This window comes from Peromyscus eremicus, chromosome 3 (genome assembly GCF_949786415.1).
Source record: "Peromyscus eremicus chromosome 3, PerEre_H2_v1, whole genome shotgun sequence".
In the NCBI taxonomy this organism is placed as follows: domain Eukaryota; kingdom Metazoa; phylum Chordata; class Mammalia; order Rodentia; family Cricetidae; genus Peromyscus; species Peromyscus eremicus.
The window spans coordinates 83,227,524-83,248,512 of NC_081418.1; the positions used below are offsets into that span (position 1 = coordinate 83,227,524).

General features: G+C 44.1%; 1 protein-coding gene across 1 annotated transcript in view; it reads left to right on the forward strand.

The window, feature by feature from the left end:
* The first annotated feature begins 3,364 nt into the window (after positions 1–3,364).
* Eif2ak3 (eukaryotic translation initiation factor 2 alpha kinase 3) overlaps positions 3,365–20,989 on the forward strand; it is a 68,333-nt gene continuing 50,708 nt past the window's right edge. The window contains exons 1-2 of the mRNA XM_059257928.1: positions 3,365–3,681; positions 17,109–17,238. Coding sequence (XP_059113911.1) covers positions 3,365–3,681; positions 17,109–17,238 — 447 coding nt within the window. The remainder of the gene's footprint in view (positions 3,682–17,108; positions 17,239–20,989) is intronic.

Genomic DNA, 20,989 nt, shown 5'->3' on the forward strand with positions numbered 1-20,989 from the left:
AATTTCGTAGAGGTAAGAACGTGGCTGGCTTGTTCTGTTTCTCTGATCTTTCAGCTTTCACCCCAATGTCTGGCTCCTGTTTTTTTTTTTATTATTAATAAGACTGTTTAGAAATTTATGTTACAAAAGAAGGAAAAAAATAGGAAGTAAGGTCATAAGGGTTTCCATTTTAAATAATGTGGATAAAAGACTTTCATTGGGAAGGTAATAAAACTTTGAATAGAGTGAAAGACCACATCTATGGGTGTCCAGATGTTATATACTGAACTATGTCCCACCCCCAAATCTGTATGTTGAAATCCTAATCCCTAGTATCCCAGAATATAATTTGGAGATAAAAATCTTTCAAGAGGTGATTAGTTAAAATGAAGCCCTAGTGTGGAGCTCTAATCCAGTATGGCTGATGTCTTTCCAAAAACAAAAAGAAGGTCTGGAGAAATCACTAAGTATTTAAAAGCATGTATTGCTTTTGCATAGGACAAAAATTTGGTACACAGCACTCACACCATGCAGCTCAAAACCCCCTGTAACTCCAGCTCCAAGGGATCCTCTGCCTTTTTCTGGCCTCCACAAATACTGCACTCAAATACACAAACCTATACTCAGAGATCCACATATACACATGATTAAAAATAACGTAAAAAAACCTTTACATTAAAAATCATTAATGTTTTCATACAATATCTAATCAATATGTATTTCATACATATATACAATATATGTGGTATTCTTCCCCCTCCCTCTACTTCTCCTCACCTCTCTACCCACCCAACTTCATGTTCTTTCTCTCTAACACAAAACAAAAATGGGTGGGGGAGGCAACCAAAAATCAAAGCAGACAAGGAAACAGGAAAAAAAGTAATAAGAGGAAAACACCAAAACAAAACAAAAGTAGACAAAACAGCACATGTTTTGCCTAACCAACTAACTACTCTTAGGCATAGGGCCTGCCCTCGAGCGTGGTTGATATACCCAGTGAGACTCCATTGGAGAAAACTGACTTTCCTTTCCCAGCAGGTATCAATTGCAAATAGCTCTTGTCAGGGGTGGGACTGTGTCCACTTCCCCTTGTTAGTGCTGGGGTTTTTTCTGGGTTGAGCCTGTGTAGGTCTTCTGTACGCCGTCACCGTCTCTGTGAGTCCCCATATGTAATAGTGGCACAAATGTCATGGGAGTAGCCAACAACTTTTTGATTGGATTTAAGACCCGCTCTCTGAGATAACACCCAAAGCTGACACTGCAGAAGTGACCAAGAACCTGAGACTAGATAGGTCATAGGCTTAGGGGTAAACAGTACTATTACTCTGCTATAGAAACAGCAATACAATGATTCCGATGACATATTGCTATACCCATAGACCAGAGCATCGCTCAACCCTCATCAGGAAAGCTTCTTTTGCAGTAGATAGTAATTAACAAAGACCCACAACTGGACAACGTGCACAGAGTTAGAGACTTTGGAACACTCAGCCCTACATAGGATGTCTGTATCAAATCCCTCCCCTCAAGTCTCAGACTTCCTTGCAGAAGAAGCAGAAAGACTCTAAGGGCCAGAAGTGGCAGATGACTCCAAGGAAATAGTTTCCTTCATACACAACAAGACTGGTACACATACAAACTTAAGATGTTTAAAAATAAATAAAAAGAGAAAAGGAATTCTTGAGTAGTGGAAAGTTCCCATGAAGAGGCAATAGAGTGGCCACCTACAAGTCAAAGAGGGGGCCTCAGAAGAACCCCATCCTGATGGCTTCCGATGATGGAATTCTAACCTCTAGAACAGAGAGAAAATATATGCTTTGTGGGATTTGCTATGACAACCCTAGAGAGCTAATATACAGGGTAAGAACTTCAAGCCTTTGGTTTCCATCCGAAGCAACACAGGAGGTCATTTGAAGGTCCTATTCTGCCCTATGGGGAATCAGGGAAACGAGTGACAAAGTATTTCACAGAGGTAAGACTGAGTTCCAAAGTCGAAGCCAGCTGGGATGAAAGAAAACAAGACTCTCCTTCAAATTCATCAGAAACAACTCGAGTCTGAGCAATTTGGGTGGAGTTGAGGATTACTAACACGCAGTGCAGTGTGTGTGAAATGGGAGAAGAAAGACAAGGCGTTTAGAGATTTGTTGTACAGAAGAGCAAAGGAATGTGGTAAGAACTAAAGGGAGAAATGCGTTTATATGGACTGGACTGGGAGGAAAGTGAGTGTGCTGTGTGCAGATGGAAGCAACTTCTTACTGTTCCACACACCGGCTCAGAAATCATCAGGCTGTTCTCAACTGCCTTAAGAGAATTTTAGATGCTTTAGTTAAACATTCAGACCGTTTCCACTTTGGCTGTTGGTAGTTTTATTTCTCCTGAGGGCAGTGTAAAGCATGCCAGACCAATCAGTAGACTTGAAATAAAGTCACGTTTCTGTGACTATGTGACCTTGGGCAGATGACTTAAGCGCGCCAGGCCTGGGTTCCTGGGTTATAACGAGGTAGGAGGCGTTTACGGTGCACTGGGTTATCTGTTCTACAGGTCACTGTCATCTCTATTAAAGCTGTAATTGTAATTCTTAGTACCGTGCTGGCCACTAACTGGACAACTTCTGAACTCGTCTTTTCTCTTCTATCCACCTAAGGGCACATGACCTGTGCAGTCACTTCCCCCCCACCCCTCTTCTTTCAAAATAGATCCGGCTTGGGAGGAGCCAAAGCATCTGTCCCTTTAAGGTCGGCCGCCTCCCGGCCACCTGGGACTCACTCCCACTCTCCCTTTCACTGGGGACCGTCCTCTTCACAGTCAGAATCGGCCACGTACTAAGTGCCGCTTCCAACCAATCAGGAAGCAGTTAGCTCAGGCCTTTGAGGGGCATGCCCTTGCACCAATGATCTCCAAGCCTTCTCCAGCGCCACACTTTGAGAGGCGAGGCCAACAGCAGCGCAGGCCAATCTGTTCCAGAGAAGGCATTCGGGAACTGAAAGGGTTCGCCAATCGGTTAAGAGGACTCTGGGGAGGGCCATTTCTCATTGGTCATCGCTTCCGGAAAAGGGCCGGGCTTCCACATGCAAAACTATAATTTAATTGGTAGGCATGATGTTGACAACCGGGAGCGCGTCCGCCTGGTTCGGAGTGGCAGGGCGCGCAGCCAATCGCAGAGCAGGAGCGCGGACCGCTCACTCAATGGGCGATGTCCGCACAAGGCTGTCACTCAGGTGGCGGTGGCTGAGACGTGGCCCGGCAGCCCTGCTGCTGCGGCGCGAAGTTGGGAGGTGGCGGTGGGGTCCGTGGCGCGCGCTCGCGGTGCTCCGAGGCTCCGAGCGGCGGGACGGGCGGGCGCCGACGGCCGGGTCTCCATGCCCGCGCGTGGGGCGGGCCGCTGATGGAGCGCGCCACCCGGCCTGGGCCGCGCGCGTTGCTGCTGCTGCTGCTGCTGCTGCTGCTGCTGCTGCTGCTGCTGCTGGGCTGCGCGGCGGGGATCGCGGCGGCCGCGCGCTCCCGCAGCCTGCCCGCGCCCACGGCGGACGCGGCGTTCGGCTTAGGGGCAGCGGCCGCCCCGACTTCGGCCGCGCGGGTGCCTGCGGTGACTACGGCCGAAGTGACCGTGGAGGACGCCGAGGCGCTGCCGGCCGCCGCTGGCGAACATGAGTCACGCGCGACGGAGCCGGACGACGACGTGGAGCTGCGGCCGCGCGGCAGGTGAGAGGATGCGGACCGGGATCCGGGTGCCTCTCGCAGGGATACGAGTGGCTGTGGACAAGCAGAAAGCCGTGACACCTTCTTCCCTCGATCAGAGTGCCTCCCCTGGTCCTGGCTGTGGGAGGACAACAGCATCCTCAAAGGAGGATGAGGGCTGCTTGGAGAACCCTGCACCTGGCTAAGAGAGGAAAGTCCACTTCCCCGCTTTCATTGTTTTCGGGCTTAGCCATCCTCCTGGTCCCTTTTACACTCTCCTTCCCAAGTGTGTGACTCGTTTTATACTGGCACCGTTGCGACAGCTGTTTTGAGAAAGGACTTTCGAAAGAGATGTCTACTTGTATCCTTCATATACCAGTACGTTGTGGCTCCTAGTCGAGGGCTTTTGATTTTCTGTTTCTCTAATTGAGATCTGCTGGAACACCTGCATCAGAATTGCCTGGGGGATGCTGGTTTAATGGACAGTTTTCTAGGCTCCGCCCCGGTTCCACTGAACCAGACCTTTTCTGGGTAAGAACCTGGAATCTGTTGTGTAGAACAAGCACTCCCGACAACTCTTGAACACCCTGAAGTTTTAGCGCTCTGGTTAGGTTCTTGTATAGGTTCTGGCAGTTCTTTGATATTTAAAGGGTGTTACCATAGTTTATTTCAGTTGTGTTTCTTAGCCTTATAAGCATACACATTCAAGAGACAAGTTTTGAAGCAATTTTCAAAGTCTGCAAGAAATGTAAAACACTTTAATGATAAAGTATTTTTCAGACCGCACGTGTGGAGAAAGTGGTACTGTTTAACAAAAGGAATGATAAAGGAGCATTAGGTAAAGTAAGACAGGGAGAGCCAGATCTAAATTAGAAAGTATTTTAAGTTTGTAACATAGTAGCTACTATGTTATAATAAGTATCAGAACCTTACAGCGACTACTAGAAATAAGCCAAGTCCTAGAATTCACCATACACCGTTTGAATGCTTATATTTAAAAGGTTTTTAAGTAGTAAATAACACAATTTTCATACATTTGCAATGTATGGACTCTCCTGGATGAGTGGAGCAGCTGTGCAGAGTAAATTACACGAAGTAGAGTGAAATACTTTGTTTTCCTTAGAACACACACCTACCGCAGCAGGTACTTACTAAAGCTGATCAGAGCCCACGACTCACTGGTGATCCCAAGGTTGAGCAGGTAGCCCCTGCCCTTGGGAGGAGTATGTAGTCCAGAGGTCAAGATGAAGCCGTGCAAATGAAGTGTCATGGGTGATGCAAGGCTTTTGTGGTTTTCATAAGAAATTCCTGTGACAGAATGATTTGGTTCTTAAAAATGGGTAGAATTCTGATAGATAGTGGACATAAAACAGCAAGAGGCAGGGGGGTTGGAAATTATGCTGAGACCATTTTGTCGTGTGTGTGTGGTGTGTTTGCGCCCCTACCCTAACAACATCATCACTTGGAAACATGTTAGACCTCCAGAGTCAGGTGCCACGCAACTTTCTGACCAAGCATCTGCATTGTAATAGATCACCATATGATTTATATGCTCATTAGTTTGAGAAATGTTATCTTGAATGGCAGTCCTGAGCAAAAGTTATGCTAAAATATTTCTCTAGCAACAGGGTTTACTGAAGCTCGAGGTGAGGATACTAAAAGAACATTATAGCAGTTCAGTATCATATGCCATTACATGGGACTAACATGAGAGATAGTTGAGACAAAATCTTAGTTGCGGCAAGTAAATTGGTCCTTCTTCTCTTGATGGAGAGCTGGTGGCCAGAAGATGACAGCAAACATAGGAATATCAAGAGGTTTAGGGAATCTGGGAAGAAAAGGTAAGGGGTGTTGGTATTGGTCCTGATGCCTCGGAGATGCAGGACATCCAGACTGATGCTTGGCAAGAAGGTGGAAATGAATGACTTGAGCTAGAGGGAAGGCCGGACAGATAGCTACAGTTATAAGAAGAAGGAAGTGCTCACGGAAAAAGCCCCAGGAGATGCCTTTATCTTCTAGAGAGGACAAGCATAGCTCACTAGGGTAGAGTGTAGGCCTGAGTCTGGAAAGACTTGGTGATGAGCACAGTAACAGTTTAAGTGCAGTAGGAAATAAATTGCAAACGGTGAGGACTACTCTCTTCCTGCCCCACTCCCTCCTTTCCTTACTGTAGTCTCTGAGGAAGGAGCCTGTGTAGACAGGTTGAAAAGGAAAAGAATAAGGCGGCTCTGATTTGAAGTGGCTCTTGCTTATCATCCCAGCACCTGGGAGGCCAAGGTAGGAGGATTGCTGTGAGTTCTGGGTTATGGAATTCAGGAAGGGGTCTGCGTGTCGGTCCGGAGCGGTCGGGAGGACCACTTTCTTCCTACTCAGAAACAAGAGTGAAAATAGAGGAAATGGGCTGGGAGAAGAGTATGTGATCCCCGGCCAACAGGGCTGCACGGTGGTGTGAAGTCAACATGGTGTGAATGAGTGAGAAGCCATGGGTGAGTTGGGTCAGCAGGAGATAAATATTCAAAGTTTAATAAAAGTTTATTCTAAGTGCTCTTTACAAGTGAAAACAAAATCTGTAAATATCAGTTCCATAATTATAGAACGATATCCTGTTTGTTTCAAGGGAGGGCTGTAGTGACAGAGCTGAGTTAACCAAGCGTTGATCGCAAACAGCTGTGAAGAACTATGGCACTTGCCGGACAGGGGGAGGTGGGGAATGAAGGTCTGTCTGTCTTTTGCCTTTTGATGCATAGCCGGATGGGACCTACTGAGATTCACTCTCCCCTTTGATAGCCTCTCTTTACCCATGGCATTCCACGTGATCATTCTGCATCTCAGGCATGTGACTGACTGGATAAACATTCTTTTTTTTTTTTTTTTTTTTTTTTTTCCCCAAAAATGTAAGCTTGTTTTTCTGGTAGCAGTTTTCTTCTAAGCTTTAGACTAATAAATGGTATGCCCTCCCCCACCCCACCCCACACACACAGAAAATTGGGAAGAACACCTCAATCACACACTTAACTGTTGGATTTTATGGATACTGGCAGAGTTTATATTACCTGCTCTAATTTTAACATGTAACGAATTGCCAAGTGTTACTTGGTTCCTGCAGAGGATTGGTTCCTGCAGAGAGTTACTTGGTTCCTGCAGAGGATTGGTTCCGGCAGGGTGTTACTTGGTTCCTGCAGAGGGTTACTTGGTTCCTGTAGGGGGTTGGGCCTGCAGAGTGTTACTTGGTTCCTGCAGAGGGTTACTTGGTTCCTGTAGGGGGTTGGGCCTGCAGAGTGTTACTTGGTTCCTAAAAAGGATTGGGTCTGCAGAGTGTTACTTGGTTCCTGCAGAGGATTGGGCCTACAGAGTGTTACTTGGTTCCTGCAGGGGGTTGGGCCTGCAGAATGTTAGTGTTCCTGCAGAGTATTACTTGGTTCCTGCAGGGGTTTGGGCCTGCAGAGTGTTACTTGGTTCCTGTAAGGGGTTGGTCATTTCACACCAAAGACGTTCTGAAGTTATAAAGAACTAATTTGATCTTGCTTGTCACACTCATTGCAAAATGTATTTCCTTTTGCCTTGCTTGTTCTCTCTACTTCCTAACACAAATATTACTGAACTTGACGTTTCTTCCTGGTGTCTCTATACACCGTTCACCCGCTAACAGAAGTTTTTGGGTTAAATGAGATAACGTCAAATACTTTGCAAATGTAAGATGACTTAATTCCTCTTTATTTCTCTTTCCACTCTGCCTTTTCCCTGACTGAGCGGATAGGAAGTAAAGGTGTAGAAATCTGGTCTTCCTCGGATTTTCAAATTCATACGCATAATATTTTGTTTGTTGTTTTAAACACCCTTTAGGCCATTAATAAATAGCATGTCTGAATACTGTGTTGAAAGAGAGCACTGTCAATCATGTAGGCCTGTCAGTGTTCACTTTTCCCACTCCAGACTGGAGGGTAACCAAAAGTTAAAGAAGAATTTACACGTAACTTCCCAAACAGGTTGTAAGCCAAACTACACATACTTTGGGCCAGTAAATGGACTGTCTTTCCTCTCTACAATTGCCTTCAACTTAATTGATGCCTAGACCCTGAATATCTGTGACAGGGACCAGACCGTTCCTTATTTGAACTCAGCTCTGTGTGTTCATTTTACAAAGGGGCCTGTCTGTCAGTTGCCGTGAACAGTAGTTAGAACTTGGTTCTTCAGTACCAAGCACCTGGGATCTCCACCTGCTTTTTTCTTTTCCTTTTTAATGAAAGCAGCAGTTTATACATGTTATTTATACACGTTGTTTTAAAACACTTTGAGGGACCCTGGGTGTAGATCTGTGACAGACAAATGCTTAGCATGAGTGAGGCCTAGGGCTTAATGGGGAACATCAAAAGCAGGCAAGCAGACACACACATAAAACCTACCAAATAGGACAACAGTACCTAGTGGTAGAGGAGAATTTGTAAGGTACGGGATAAATGTAAAGGGAGGAAATTAAATATGTAGTTTTTTAAAACTCTGTTCTATTTGTGAGTAACCATTTTGAGTAAAACTGTTTCATTGTATAAATTAGAAATGCTTTTTTATTTTCCTCATGTAGCCCAGGCTGGCCTTGAACTCATAATCGTCTGGCCTCCACCACTTAAATGCTGGGGCTTTTTGTTTTGTTTTGTTTTGGGTTGTTTTTTAGAGTGTTACAATGAAGCCCAGAAACCTCAAGGACCCTCCAGATTCCCTAGTGCTAGGATTATAGGCATGCCCCACCATATCTTATCTAGAAAAAATGTTTTCTGTCTTAAAAAGGACTCTCTGTTACTCTTGTGTTACCTGTAAATTTGCTTAAGCTTCCTCAAGGTCTAGCTGATATATCAGAACAAAGCTCAGCTGACAGCTTTAGGTATTATTTGTTCTCATTTGAAGCCTGGCTGTTCTTAGGATCTGTTTAAACATAGGAGGCTTGTTGGAGGATTTACCTAGATGAGGACTAGGGCATCAAGTCCAATCAGTATTAGTGGTTTTTTTTGGGTTTTTTTTGTGTTTTGTTTTGTTTTGTTTTGCTTTGTTTTGTTTTTTTTTTTGTATGAAAACACATGCTTTGTATATGTTTTGGTGGAAGATCCTTAGGCCTATCAGAGATATATATATATATATATATATATATATATATATATATATATATATGTGTGTGTGTGTGTGTGTGTGTGTGTGTGTGTGTGTGTGTGTATGTATAGTTTGTAAAGTATATTCACTAGAAGAAAATATTAAAGTAAGCAGGGTTTTTGTTTGTTTTGTGTCAGAGTTTCTCTGGGTAGCCCTGGCTGTCCCAGAACTCACTCTGTAGACCATGCTGATCATGAACTCACAGAGATATGCCTGCCTCTGCCTTCCAAGTGCTGAGATTAAAGGCATGTGCTACACCACTGGGCAGAAAGTAAACAGTTGCTAATCTGTAAACTATTCAATCCAGATAATGCTTTCTGTCACCTGCTGGGAAGTCCACAGGAAGTCCAGGATTCCTTTGAAATGACTTTATGAAGGAGTTTAGCATCTACCAGAATCCAGCAAACTTAACTGTCAGTAGATAGATTAAGTCAGAGCCCAGGGTTCTTTAAAATCAAGGCAGAGCCAGTGAAGCCTGTGTGTTCATTTGGCCTAAAGTCATTTCTGCTAAATTGAGGACGTAATCAGAGTGGTTACAAGATAAATGACACCTTGATGACATTTCTGGAAGCAAAAAAGAAAGAAAAAATTGCATATTACAGTAGTATACTAATCATTTGGGCGGATTTGGAGTTGATAGACTAACAGAGCTAGGAAGACTGTATTCTATTTCCCAGGCCTGTCCTAGACTTATTTGTGAGTGATTCTAGGCAAGTTCCATTTCTTGGCATCTTTCTTAGCCTCTCTGTTTGATGTGGATAATGCCTTTACATCATGTAATCAATTTGTGTAATAATCATTTCCTTATTTTACTAGGTTAGGCACTGCCAGGCACTGAGTAGAGAGAAGCTCAGAGTCTGGCAGAAATAACTTTGTTTACAGAATTAACTAGATTGTAGTAGATAGTCAGGCATCCTTATAATGGCATGAAGCTGGAGAAAATGGGAGCATCACTGTCATATTATCGAATCCTTGAATATAGGAAGAGTCAGGTGGAGCTGGAGAGGTGTCTCAGTGGTTGAGAACACTTGCTGCTCTTGCAGAGGACCCAGGTTTGGTTCTCAGCACCTATATGGTGGCTCACAGTCATCCACAACTCCAGGTGATCTGATAACCTCTTCTGACCTCCACTGGCACCTGACATACATATGGTATACATACATACATGCAGGTAAAACACTCGTGCACATAAAATAAAATATGTCTTTCAAAGAAATGTCAAGGGCCAAAGAAATGGTTCAGGGGATGAAATGGCTTCCATGAAGCCCGATGGCTACGTTTGATCTCTGGAGTCCAGATGAGGTGGCACATCTGTAATCCCAGCACTCCTGCATCAAGATGGAGGCAGAGACAGGAGAGGCACCGGGTGCTTACTTGTAGGTCAGCTAGCTCCAAAAGAAAGAGAGGAAGGAAAGACGACTCCCAAAGTTGTCTTGTGATATCCATGTGCACAGGCATGCGCGCACACACACACACACACACACACACACACACACACACACGTGCGTGTGTGCACATGCAAATTATAATAAATTAAAAATTTTTAATTTGAAAAAGAAACTCTCTTGGTCAGAATAGGCCACAGAATCACACAAGCAAGGGCACAGTGGGAGTTTTACAGTGAACTTAGCAGGGTTTCCAAGCCTGAGTTCCCAGGTCACCGTGGATCTATATAAGGGATCTTTGAGATCCAGTGGGAATCCATGGACTATAGGTTATTTAAATAATGTAATGGAATGAGACATTTAATAAGGAAAACCCTAATTAAAAAGCCAGATGTGGCCGGGCGGTGGTGGCTCACGCCTTTAATCCCAGCACTCGGGAGGCAGAGCCAGGCGGATCTCTGTGAGTTCGAGGCCAGCCTGGGCTACCAAGTGAGTTCCAGGAAAGGCGCAAAGCTACACAGAGAAACCCTGTCTCGAAAAACGAAAAAAAAAAAAAAAAAAAAAAAAAAAAAAAAAAAAAAAAAAAAAAGCCAGATGTGGTGAACACATACCTGTAATCCCCGCAGCACTCAGAGGCAGAAGGACTAGATATCCAGGGCCATCCTCTGCTATATACACAGTGTATCTGAGGCTATAAAATATCCTGTCTCAACAGACAAACACAAAAGAGTGAACTTCTTTGCTTTGAGCTCCAATTATGTCAAACCTTCAATAATAATAATTATATTTCTTTCTTCCCAGAAACGCTGAATATTTAGGCTAGTTTTAAATATTTTCTTTAAAGCTGGGGCAATGTAGGTGACCAAAATGGGTCAGCAGGTGAAGGAGCTTGCCGCCAACCCTGATGCATGATCTCCATCCCTAGAACCCACTTGGTGAAAGGAGAGAACCAACTCCTGTACATTGTCCTTTGACATCCGCAATTCAGATTATGGCACATGAATCCCCCCCCCCCCCGCAACAAACAAAATAAATATAAAGAAAATTAATGGAGTATTAAGCACTTGGCAAATGAAATATTTGAAGACAGGGTGAAAATTGAATGAACAAAGGAAGCTTGTTGAAAGGGCTGGAAACCCCTGGGGGTGTGTGTGTTGTCATGGGTTGAGAGAGGTGTGAGGAGAGGGGATTAGCTTGGCAGCAGAGACAGAATGAGGTTAGGAAAGTACACAGGAGCTAAATTGTGAAAGCATTCTGTCCCTTGCAAAGCAGTGGGCACAGCAGAAGTTAATCAGAGCTCGTCTATGGACTCAAACTCATCAGAAATGGGAAGAAATGGTCCTGAGGCCAGAAAATATGTCAGACAGGCTTTTACGATGTTTTGATGAAAATGAAAGTCTAGGGCCAGGGCAGGGGTAATGAAGAGACAAACTTAAGGGCAACTTTGGAAACAGAATCAGGAATACGTGGCTATGATCGTAATGTCTCGAGAGGGTGAGAGAGCAGGTGGGGGTGAGGTCCATGATACCCGTTAGGTGGCAAAGTGAATGGGTGTAATGTGAAGAGAGGAAGAAGTAGGAGGAAGAAGTTGGGTGAGAGGTTTAATTCTGAATGTGCCATCCTGATAAGGGGTGGCACCTACCTGCCGAGCTGTCCTGAAAGGGATGGCGAACAGCAAATGCCATGTAGGTTTGTCATTTTCACAAGAGAGAAAAGTGGGTCCTGGCTTTCCAGGAAGAGCATGCAGTACAAACAGAAAGTGCCTGCTAGGAAGAGATGGAGAGCTATGGGAATGACGGGTGAGAGTCTGTCGGAGGCAGAGACCTCTGTGGGAGGAAAGGTTTGGAATGTGCTTGCTGGCAATCCCAGACAGATGCGCTGCTGCGCTAAGGAGCTAGGGCTACCAGAAGCAGTTAGAGATCATGTTCTAGCGAGTCGTGAATTCTTTGCCTCCTCAGTTACAAATCGGTTGGCACAGCTGATCTTAGCTTGAAATTCATCCTGGATGTCACGATACATTGTCTTGTGAGCCTTTAATAGTTTGTGATTGTTTTTATGACCGGGCAGTTTGTGTTATATTGAGCTAAGAGAAACAGCTCTATTTTACCTATTAAAAAACAAGGCGAGGGGCTGGGAGATGGCCCAGTGGATAAGACACCAGCTGCTCGGCAGGTGTGAAGACTAGAACCATGCTCCTCCCCTTTCCCACCCTCTGCAAGCTGGCAAACAGACTAGAGGGAATTGGCAAGCTCTGGGTTCCAAAAGAGATTCTGTCTCTATCAGCGAAGTAAAGGGGCAGAAAAAATGGCTCAGCATTCAAGAGTATTTGCTGCTCTTCCAGAGAACCCAAATTGGGTTCCCAGCACCTACATCAGGCAGCTCACAATTGCCTATAACTCCAGCTCCAGGGGCTTCAACGCCTTCTGGCTCCACAAGCACCCACAAACATGACCTACACATGCAAAACATATGGATGCACATACTACCCACACAAAAAAAAATATTTTTGTTTTGGGCAGGGGAGGTATGGGTTTCTCTATGTAGCCTTGGCTGGCCTGGAACTCACTATGTAGACCAGTCTGGCCTGGAACTCAACAGAAATCTCCCTGCCTCCCGAGTGCTGGGATTAAAGGCATGCACCACCAAGCCCAGCTAAAAATAAATCTTGTTCAAAAAAAAAAAAAAAACCAGAACTTTAAATAAAATGGAGCACAACTGAGGAAGACACCAGCTTTAGGCATGAAACAGATATACTTTGCAAAATAAATGTATAAATAAAAATTATAAAAAAAAGTCCAACTGAGTGAAACTTTGAGAAGAATAAAGGCAGAGCCGTGGAGGTGTGTCCAGTGACTTCCAGGCCCTACCTGTGAATTCTTCAGTTCTTGAATAAGTTAGAGGGTTTTCATCTTGTTTGAAATAGTGCGTTCATGGGGAGATAAATGCCTTTCTGTTCCCCCTCTTTTCATCTCTCTGTTCTGATGCCTGTGTCACCTCTGTGCTTTATTGTCCCTGCATTCAGCTGGAGCTCTTTCGCAAGAGTCTGGCTACTTGCTGCTTTCCCGGTCGATGGCAGTGAGCATCCCTCTTGACTGTAAATTAGGTGATCTCCGGAACCTCAGGTCTGCATTGTCCCGGTGCTGCTGCTCCATTCCAGCTGTGGCATAAGGGATCCCTCCCTTTAGAACACATGCTATAGGAAGGAGTCAAAGTGCACCCCCCTAGTATGTTACTGCCAACTTGTCACACACCCTAGCCTGTAACACGAGAGATAGAGGATTTTATAGGGTTTGTTTTGTTTTATTTTTTTTTAACACTCGGCAGAGCGCTCAGGAGCTGGGGGATGAGAATCTTTTGACCTCCAGAGTTCCAGACCAGCTCCAGGAACAGGTAGAAAGCTTAAAAGGAATTGGGCTGGTCTTTTCCTTTGATTTGTAAACTAAAATTATGTGGTGAAGTTTTTATTTTCACAAATAAGATAAAGGGTTACCACTTTAAAATCCAAAATAAGAAAATTAATGTATAATCTGGTAATTACATTTATGTGTTGTTTGCTTTTTTAGACAGGGTTTTACTGGGTAGTCCGGGCTGGCATTAAACTTGGTATGTTGCCCAGACTGGCTGGCTGGAGATTCTTCTGTCTCCTGAGTGCTGAGATCACAGGGTATACCACAACACCTCACAAATGGTGCTTGGAGAGATTTCAAATGAGTTTATATTAGCTTATTTCCCTGATTAACTTATGGTTTTACTTTGTGCATATTGTACATCAAATGCAATGCAAGGAGTGAAATTGTACCTTATATTCCTAGCCAGGAATGTACTGATTTATGCATAGTTGGAATTTGTGTGGTCTTCTAAGAAGATGTAAAATTTTATTGTTTGTTTGTTTTGTGTGTGTGTGCTCCTGCAGTGTGTGCTTGAGCACACACATTTGAAGATTAGTGGACAACCTTCAGGAGTTAACTCTCCCTGGCTACCATACAGGCCCAAGGACTCAAACTCAGGATGCTGGGCTCGGCATCAAGCACCTTTACCAGCTGAGCCCTCACCCTCACCCTCACGCCTGACTCTTGCACGGTCTTTAAAGCAGGCAAATAACCCCTGTGAATTCCTAGAGTTTACCTAGGAATTGAAGCCAGCTCAGCTGAAACCAGTGTTCAGCTCTTTCATCCAGTGTGAACTTTACAGTCTGCTGTGTACCAGGGGTGTATATCCAATGCAAAAAAATAATAACAGTAAGAAAAATCATTTGAGGGGGTCTCAGGATAGTCTTGACTTTGGATATGTCAACTTTGATATACCAAGGAGCCTGTTAGGGAACTTCATTATAGTATTCAGACATGTGTGTCCAGACCTCAGGGGAGAGGCCTAGAGCCAGAGATAAAAATTTTGGAGTTGCCAGCACAGAGGAGTGTTTAAAATTTTGAGACTGGCCGAGATCACCAAACTAGTTAAACATAGGGAAGACTATTTTAAGAGGCAAGAAAGATGAAGAAAAACCAGAAAATGGAACTGAGAAAGATCAGAGAATTGAGTGAAAAAATAATTTTTTATATTTTTTATTTTTCAAAATTATAATATAATTACATAATCTCCCATAGTCCCTTTCCTCTCTCCAGGCATTCCCACTTAACCTTCTCCCCTTCTTCTCTCAAATTCATGGCCTGTTTTTTTTTCTTTAATTGTATCCTCTTTCTCCTAAATACATAAATACAACCTGTCCACTCCATATATAGTCACTTCTGTGTTTCAGGGCTGACCACTTGGTATTAGATAATCAAGTGTGAGGGGTTGGTGGAGCTCATTTCCCTGGGAAGACTTTCTCCCACTCCCAGCATTCCCCAGTTGCTGGTCGTTTTTTTATTTAGGGTTGAGGCCCTCCGAGCTTCTGCCTTCCAAGTTACCATGTCTGTTGGTGTTGTTATTGTCCAGGTCTTGTTTAGACAGCCATGTTGATGGGAATTCAGGGATGTGGCTTCTCTGACATTTCTAGGAGACACAATCTCACAGCAAACTTCCTGTTCCTCTGATTCTTACAATCTTTCCACTTCCTCTTCTGAAATGATCCCTGAGCCTTAGGAGTTATATTGAGATGTAGTGATTGGGGCTGGTTACCACATGATCTCTTGGTCTCTTGTCCTCTGCATTTTAATTGGCTGTGGTTTTCTGCAATAGTTGCTGTCTGCTGTGGGGGGGGGGGGGGCGGGATTAGGAAAATATCCAAGAATGGTGGCACATGCTTTTAGTGCCAGTACTCAGGAAGCAGAAGTAGTAGACCTCTGTGTTCGAGACCAATCTAGTCTACATTAATGACTTCCATGACAGCTAGGGATATAAGGGTTTCCAGGGCTTAGAGAGACCCTGCCTCTGGAAAAATAAATGAATGAATACATAAATCAGGAAAATGTGGTGTCTCAGAAGCCACATAAAGAGTATGTTTCACAAAGTGCAGGAGTGATAGTTGACCCTGACTATTTGTCATTGTGAAGGTCAACAGTGACTCCAGCGAGAACTGCTTTGATACTGTGGGAGTTTTGTTGTAGAAAGACGCAAGAAAGAGATTAGAGGCTAGAAATAAGAGTGGTTTGTTTGGCTTGATTTAGTAGTTGGACTTTTGGGATTTTTTTTTTAAGAGTGGGCTATGATACAGGGTCTTTCATTGTAGCCCAAGTTGGCCTTAAGCTCTGAATTTTCCTACCTCAGCCTCCCAGATGCTGGGAACATAGGCATATCCACTAGGCCTAGCTGGTTCTGATTTTAAGTTGGGAATTACAGGAGATTTGAATCCTCATCTTGTGTAGTCAGGCTGCCATAATAAATAAAGTACTGTAGACTGGGAGGCTAGAAACAACAGAATTGTTTTTCTCACAGTTGTAGATAAGAGAGAAGGAGGGTTGTAGGATCAGAGACTTATACCTTCTCATGGAGTCAGAGGTTTGTTGGAGTCAAAGAAGAGGAAGCAAGCAGGAAAGAAAGCCTTGGTGGCTGAAGTGTGATGCTTGAAATGTGGTTGTGACAGAGTCAAGGGCCTGATAGGAGAGGCCAATACAAGGTAGACACAGTAAAAACCCAGAGAACTGAGGAAAAGTCATGTGAGTTAGTGACAGTCACCAGCAGCTAGACTCTTGCAGGAATAAGCTGGTGACCTTTGAAAGTGTCAGCACAGGACCATTAGGAGGGTTGATCAAGAAATTTGAGGGAGAAGAGGAAGGAAATGGGCCAGAAGTAGCAAGGGGATGAAAGATCTGGTAGTCAAGAGTCACGGTAGGAGAATGTCCTCCCTTCCTTGGGGAAGTAGTGTTCTTAGGGACTGTTCTAGGAAAGCAAGCAGCAGAGTGAGAATTTGGGGAGGGGGCTGAGAGTGAAGGTTAGGGAGAGGGCCGGGTCGGGGCTTATTCAGGTAAGCGCTTGCTGCAGAAGCATGAGGGCCCAGGTAGAAGCTGGGTGTGGTGGTACTCTACTGTAATTCCAGCCCTGGGGAAGCAGAGACAGGAAGACCCTGGGGCTCCAGCCTACACACGTGTGCACACATACACGTGCACACATACACATGCACGCACACAAGAAAGTTTGGTGGGGGGGAATGTGTTGCAAAGGAGTGGATCTCAGGAGGTGAGCAAAGAGCAGGAGAGGACACAGCCAGGATGCTGAGGATGATGAGGTGATAGAAGGCGATGAGGATGTGGAAGGAGGGGAGACCTAGGAATCGAGGGCTTTTCATCAGAGGCTTGAGCAGATAAAGGGTGTGATGAAGTTAGTTGTCTTGCTCTAGAGACAGATAGGTGACAAGACCTTAAAGGTTGAGGGGCAATGGTCTCCCCTCTTTTCTTACTGATGGGACGAACTTTCTTTCAAGTGATTGAATAAGTGCACACTGTCTTAGATTGCTTTCCAAATTTTGTTCTATTTATTTTTCATTTGCAGATCCTTAGTAATTATCAGCACTTTAGATGGAAGAATTGCTGCATTGGACGCTGAGAATCATGGGAAAAAGCAGTGGGATTTGGATGTGGGATCTGGTTCCTTGGTTTCATCTAGCCTCAGCAAGCCGGAGGTAAGAAAAGTCAAGTTGTGGTGAGAATCGCTGCTGTGTCTTCTTGTGAAGCTTGAGCTCGGAGCCTTTGCCTGGGTTAGAGATGTCAAGTGTCACTTCACGTTTCTGTAAAATGGGGTGGATGGTAGCACCCACTTCTTAGGATTGCTGCAGGCATTGCATGTGTTAATCACATAAGTAACCAAGAAGCCATGTCTGCTGTATCCAGATAGCACATTACCTGGTTGATGACGTGGTCATCTTTTCGTATTGTCATCATAGGATCCCCAAGAAGGAGCAATAATTAAGATTTTCTGGTTAGAAATCCATGCTGCAGAACCCTATACTTTGTTATTCTCTACATTTTTTCTTAAGTATTGTAAATCCTAATTGTTTTTTGTATGGTCCAAACCAGGTCACTTAAAATATATATATATACACACACATATTATGGTAATTACATATAAAAATAATATATATTATTAGAGTGGAGGAGGTGGAGGAGAGAGGGCCCAGGCACACAGGCACGTACATCCAATATTGCACATACAGAGGTTGTAGGTCAACTTTATGTACTCAGTTCTCTCCTTCCACTGTGGATTCCAGGGACTGAACTCCAGTCATCAGGCCTGTGTGGCAAGAACCATCTCACCAGCCCTAAGTGCACTACATTTCATCTAATTTTATTTATCGCAGAAAATTTGTACTTCCTGGTTCTGAGCTCTGGGATATAGAGAGCAACAAACATTCAGACCCGTGCTGCAGCTCCACCCCTTGGCAGGTTAGTTCCCCATCGGTGAGGAACTGCCCATCTTGGGGAGGTGCCGTGGGGAGCAGTAGAGGAGAGAAGCTCACTTTCCAGTATTTAATCTTGACTCAGGGTTGTCTCCTGAGCTTTAGTCTGTTGTCTAAGCCATTTTAAGTAAGTCCACCTTTAGAGCCGCGGTAGCTGACATGCAGTCAGTCTGTTCAATGCCCTCAGTCTCCTCCCACATCTAGTCACTGCTAACTGTGGACACCCCCACAGTCGTCTTTTCTTTAAAAAGCTTCCTAGCCGGTATCACGTTGGGAGGAGACAAGAGCTGGCATGAGGGGCTTAAGAATGACCGTATTGTCATTGGTGGAGCTCCGGGATGGGAACACTGCTGCCAACCTCCTTTCTGTACCCGCACTCCCCGTGTGTTCCAGTAAACCCAGCCCGGATCATTTCTGCGGCTCTGAGGAGGGGACTTAAGGAAACAGTCTTGCAGAGTTTCTACATCTCCTGTGTGCTAAGCCCTGCCTAGACTTTGGGCAAGCAGTGTGTATTATGCTTTTGTATTTGTCAGACTGTACGCTGACGCATGTTTTGGGATCCGTGAGCTTCTGTTAAGAATTACTGACGTGAATAACGAATTGACTGTCTTTAACCTGAAGTCAGATTTTAAGAATGGTATTCAGATGTTTATTTGTGCTCTTGTGGCATTTTCCTTATTTTTAAACTAGACGTGAAGATGATCAGCAAAATGAGATTATAAACCATTTCTATCTGAGATCATTTCAGTGTGTTGTAGTGATTCAGAGCATGTGTGTATTTGCAAACTGAAAATCCGCACACAGCAATGGGTGAGCTGCATGGCATGACCAAGTAGAATGTGAACAGCTGTACTAACCAAAGTCCTGACAGCTGTGAACAAGAGTTTAGGGTCATCCTCAGCTGCATAGCAAGTTTAAGGTTTGCCTGGGTTGTCCTGGCCTTCCACCCCACCACACGCAAAGACAAAAAAAAAAAGCTCAATAGATACTTTTCATGCAAGAAGAAAAAAAAAAAAAAAATCCATGGCTCAGTGGGTAAAGTTGCTAATCTTCCAAGCCTGAATACCTGAGTTCGAAACCTGGGCCCACATGATGGAAGAGAAGAATTGATTCCCAAAGGTTGTCCTCTGACTTCCACATTGCACCCGGTGGCTGTGCCTCGCCCATGCACAAATAAATCAATTAATTAATAAATATAATTCATTTTTAAGCGTCCAGAGGATGTTAGATCCCTTGGAGCTTGGGTAGCAAGAGGTTGTGAGCTACTCTGTGTGGGTTCTGGGATCTGAACTCAGGATCTGAACTCAATAACAGAAAGTTCTCTTATTGCTGAGCCATCTCTCCAGCTCCCCCAAAAATTAAAGTGTGTGTGGGGAGCTGAGACCTCTTTACATTATCTCGTTTTTAATTTTCTACTGTATAAGAAGAAAATCTAAAGGCATCGATCATTTGTGACAACATGATAGTTTAATATATAGATATGTTAATGATGTTATTCTCAGCATCGTAATGCATACTTGCTGTTCCTTAGAGTAACCCTCCTGATGTTGCTAAGTCAATCCCACTTTATAAAATGTTGAAAACCGAGTCTTAGAGCTGTGATTTTCTTGAAGTTGCAGTCCTACTGTGTGATAAAGACTTCCTGGCTGTACTTTGTGTGCCTGCTCTGAGTCTTTTCCACGTTTGTATGTACACTTCCTGTATAGACACAGGCTATTCATAAAATATGGCAAGTCTCAAACTCTTGGTCTGATGAGCCTTCTATATTTATTTTGAAATTCTTTATTACATTTTTTTTATTTATTATGTGTATTGTGAAGGGCATACATACCACAGTGCAAGTGTGGAGATCGGGGGACAGCTTTCAGGACTTGGTTCTCTCCTTCTACCATATAGGTCCCAGGCACCAAATCAGGTTGGCACACTTGTAGTCAAGTGCCATCACTCTCTGAGCCCCGAGTTCTTAAATTTTATTAAGGGAGCCAAGGAGCATTTTTCTTTTATATTTATCTGCCTTAGTCAGTATTCTACTGCTGTGAAGAGACACCATGACCATGGCAACTCTTTTAAAGGACGACAGTTAATTGGGGCTGGCTTACAGTCTCGGAGATCTAGTCCATTGTCATCATGGCAGGAAGCATGGTAACACACAGGCAGACATGGTGGAGAGGTAGCTGAGAATTCTACATCCAGATTGGCAGACTGCAGGAAGAGAGAGAGAGAGAGAGACAGAGAGAGAGAGAGAGAGAGAGAGAGAGAGAGAGAGAGAGAGAGAGAGACACTGGGACTGGCTCGAGCATTTAAAACCCCAAAGCCCACCCCCACAGTGACACACTTCCTCCAACAAGGCCATAAGCCACACCTCCTAATCTTTATCAAGTAGCTCTACTTCCTAATGACCAAGTGTTCAAATCTATGAGCCCATAAGGGCCATTGCTATTCAAATCACCTGCCTGTCTGTCTACCTATCTATCTGTCTGTCTGTCTGTCTGTCTACCTACCTACCTATCTGAAACAGAGTCTTACTATATAGCCCAGGATAGCCTTGTATTTCTTATCCTTCTGCTTCAGCCTTCTGAGTGCTGGAATTACAGGCATGTACCATCACACTCAGCTACATATCTATATTTATAACATTAAAAATTAAAATAAATTGTTCAGGCACCTGGATCTCTGAGTTTGAGGCCAGCTTGGGCTACAAATTGAGTTTCCGGAAAGCCAGAGCTATACAGTGAGACCCTGTATTAAAGCAAAACAAGGAGAGAGGGGGAGAGGGAGAGGGAGAAAGGGAGAGAGAAAGAGAATTTCCAAAAGACTTACTAATTAATAATAAACCCAATACATGATAGCATGACATGTTATCAAGATAAAAAGACACCCTTTTTACACATTTGCAGATCTCTTTAATTTTCAGTTTAGTAGAAGACAACTAGATTTTTATATCTGCTTCTTTATTAAATACATTGCATTGTTGTCA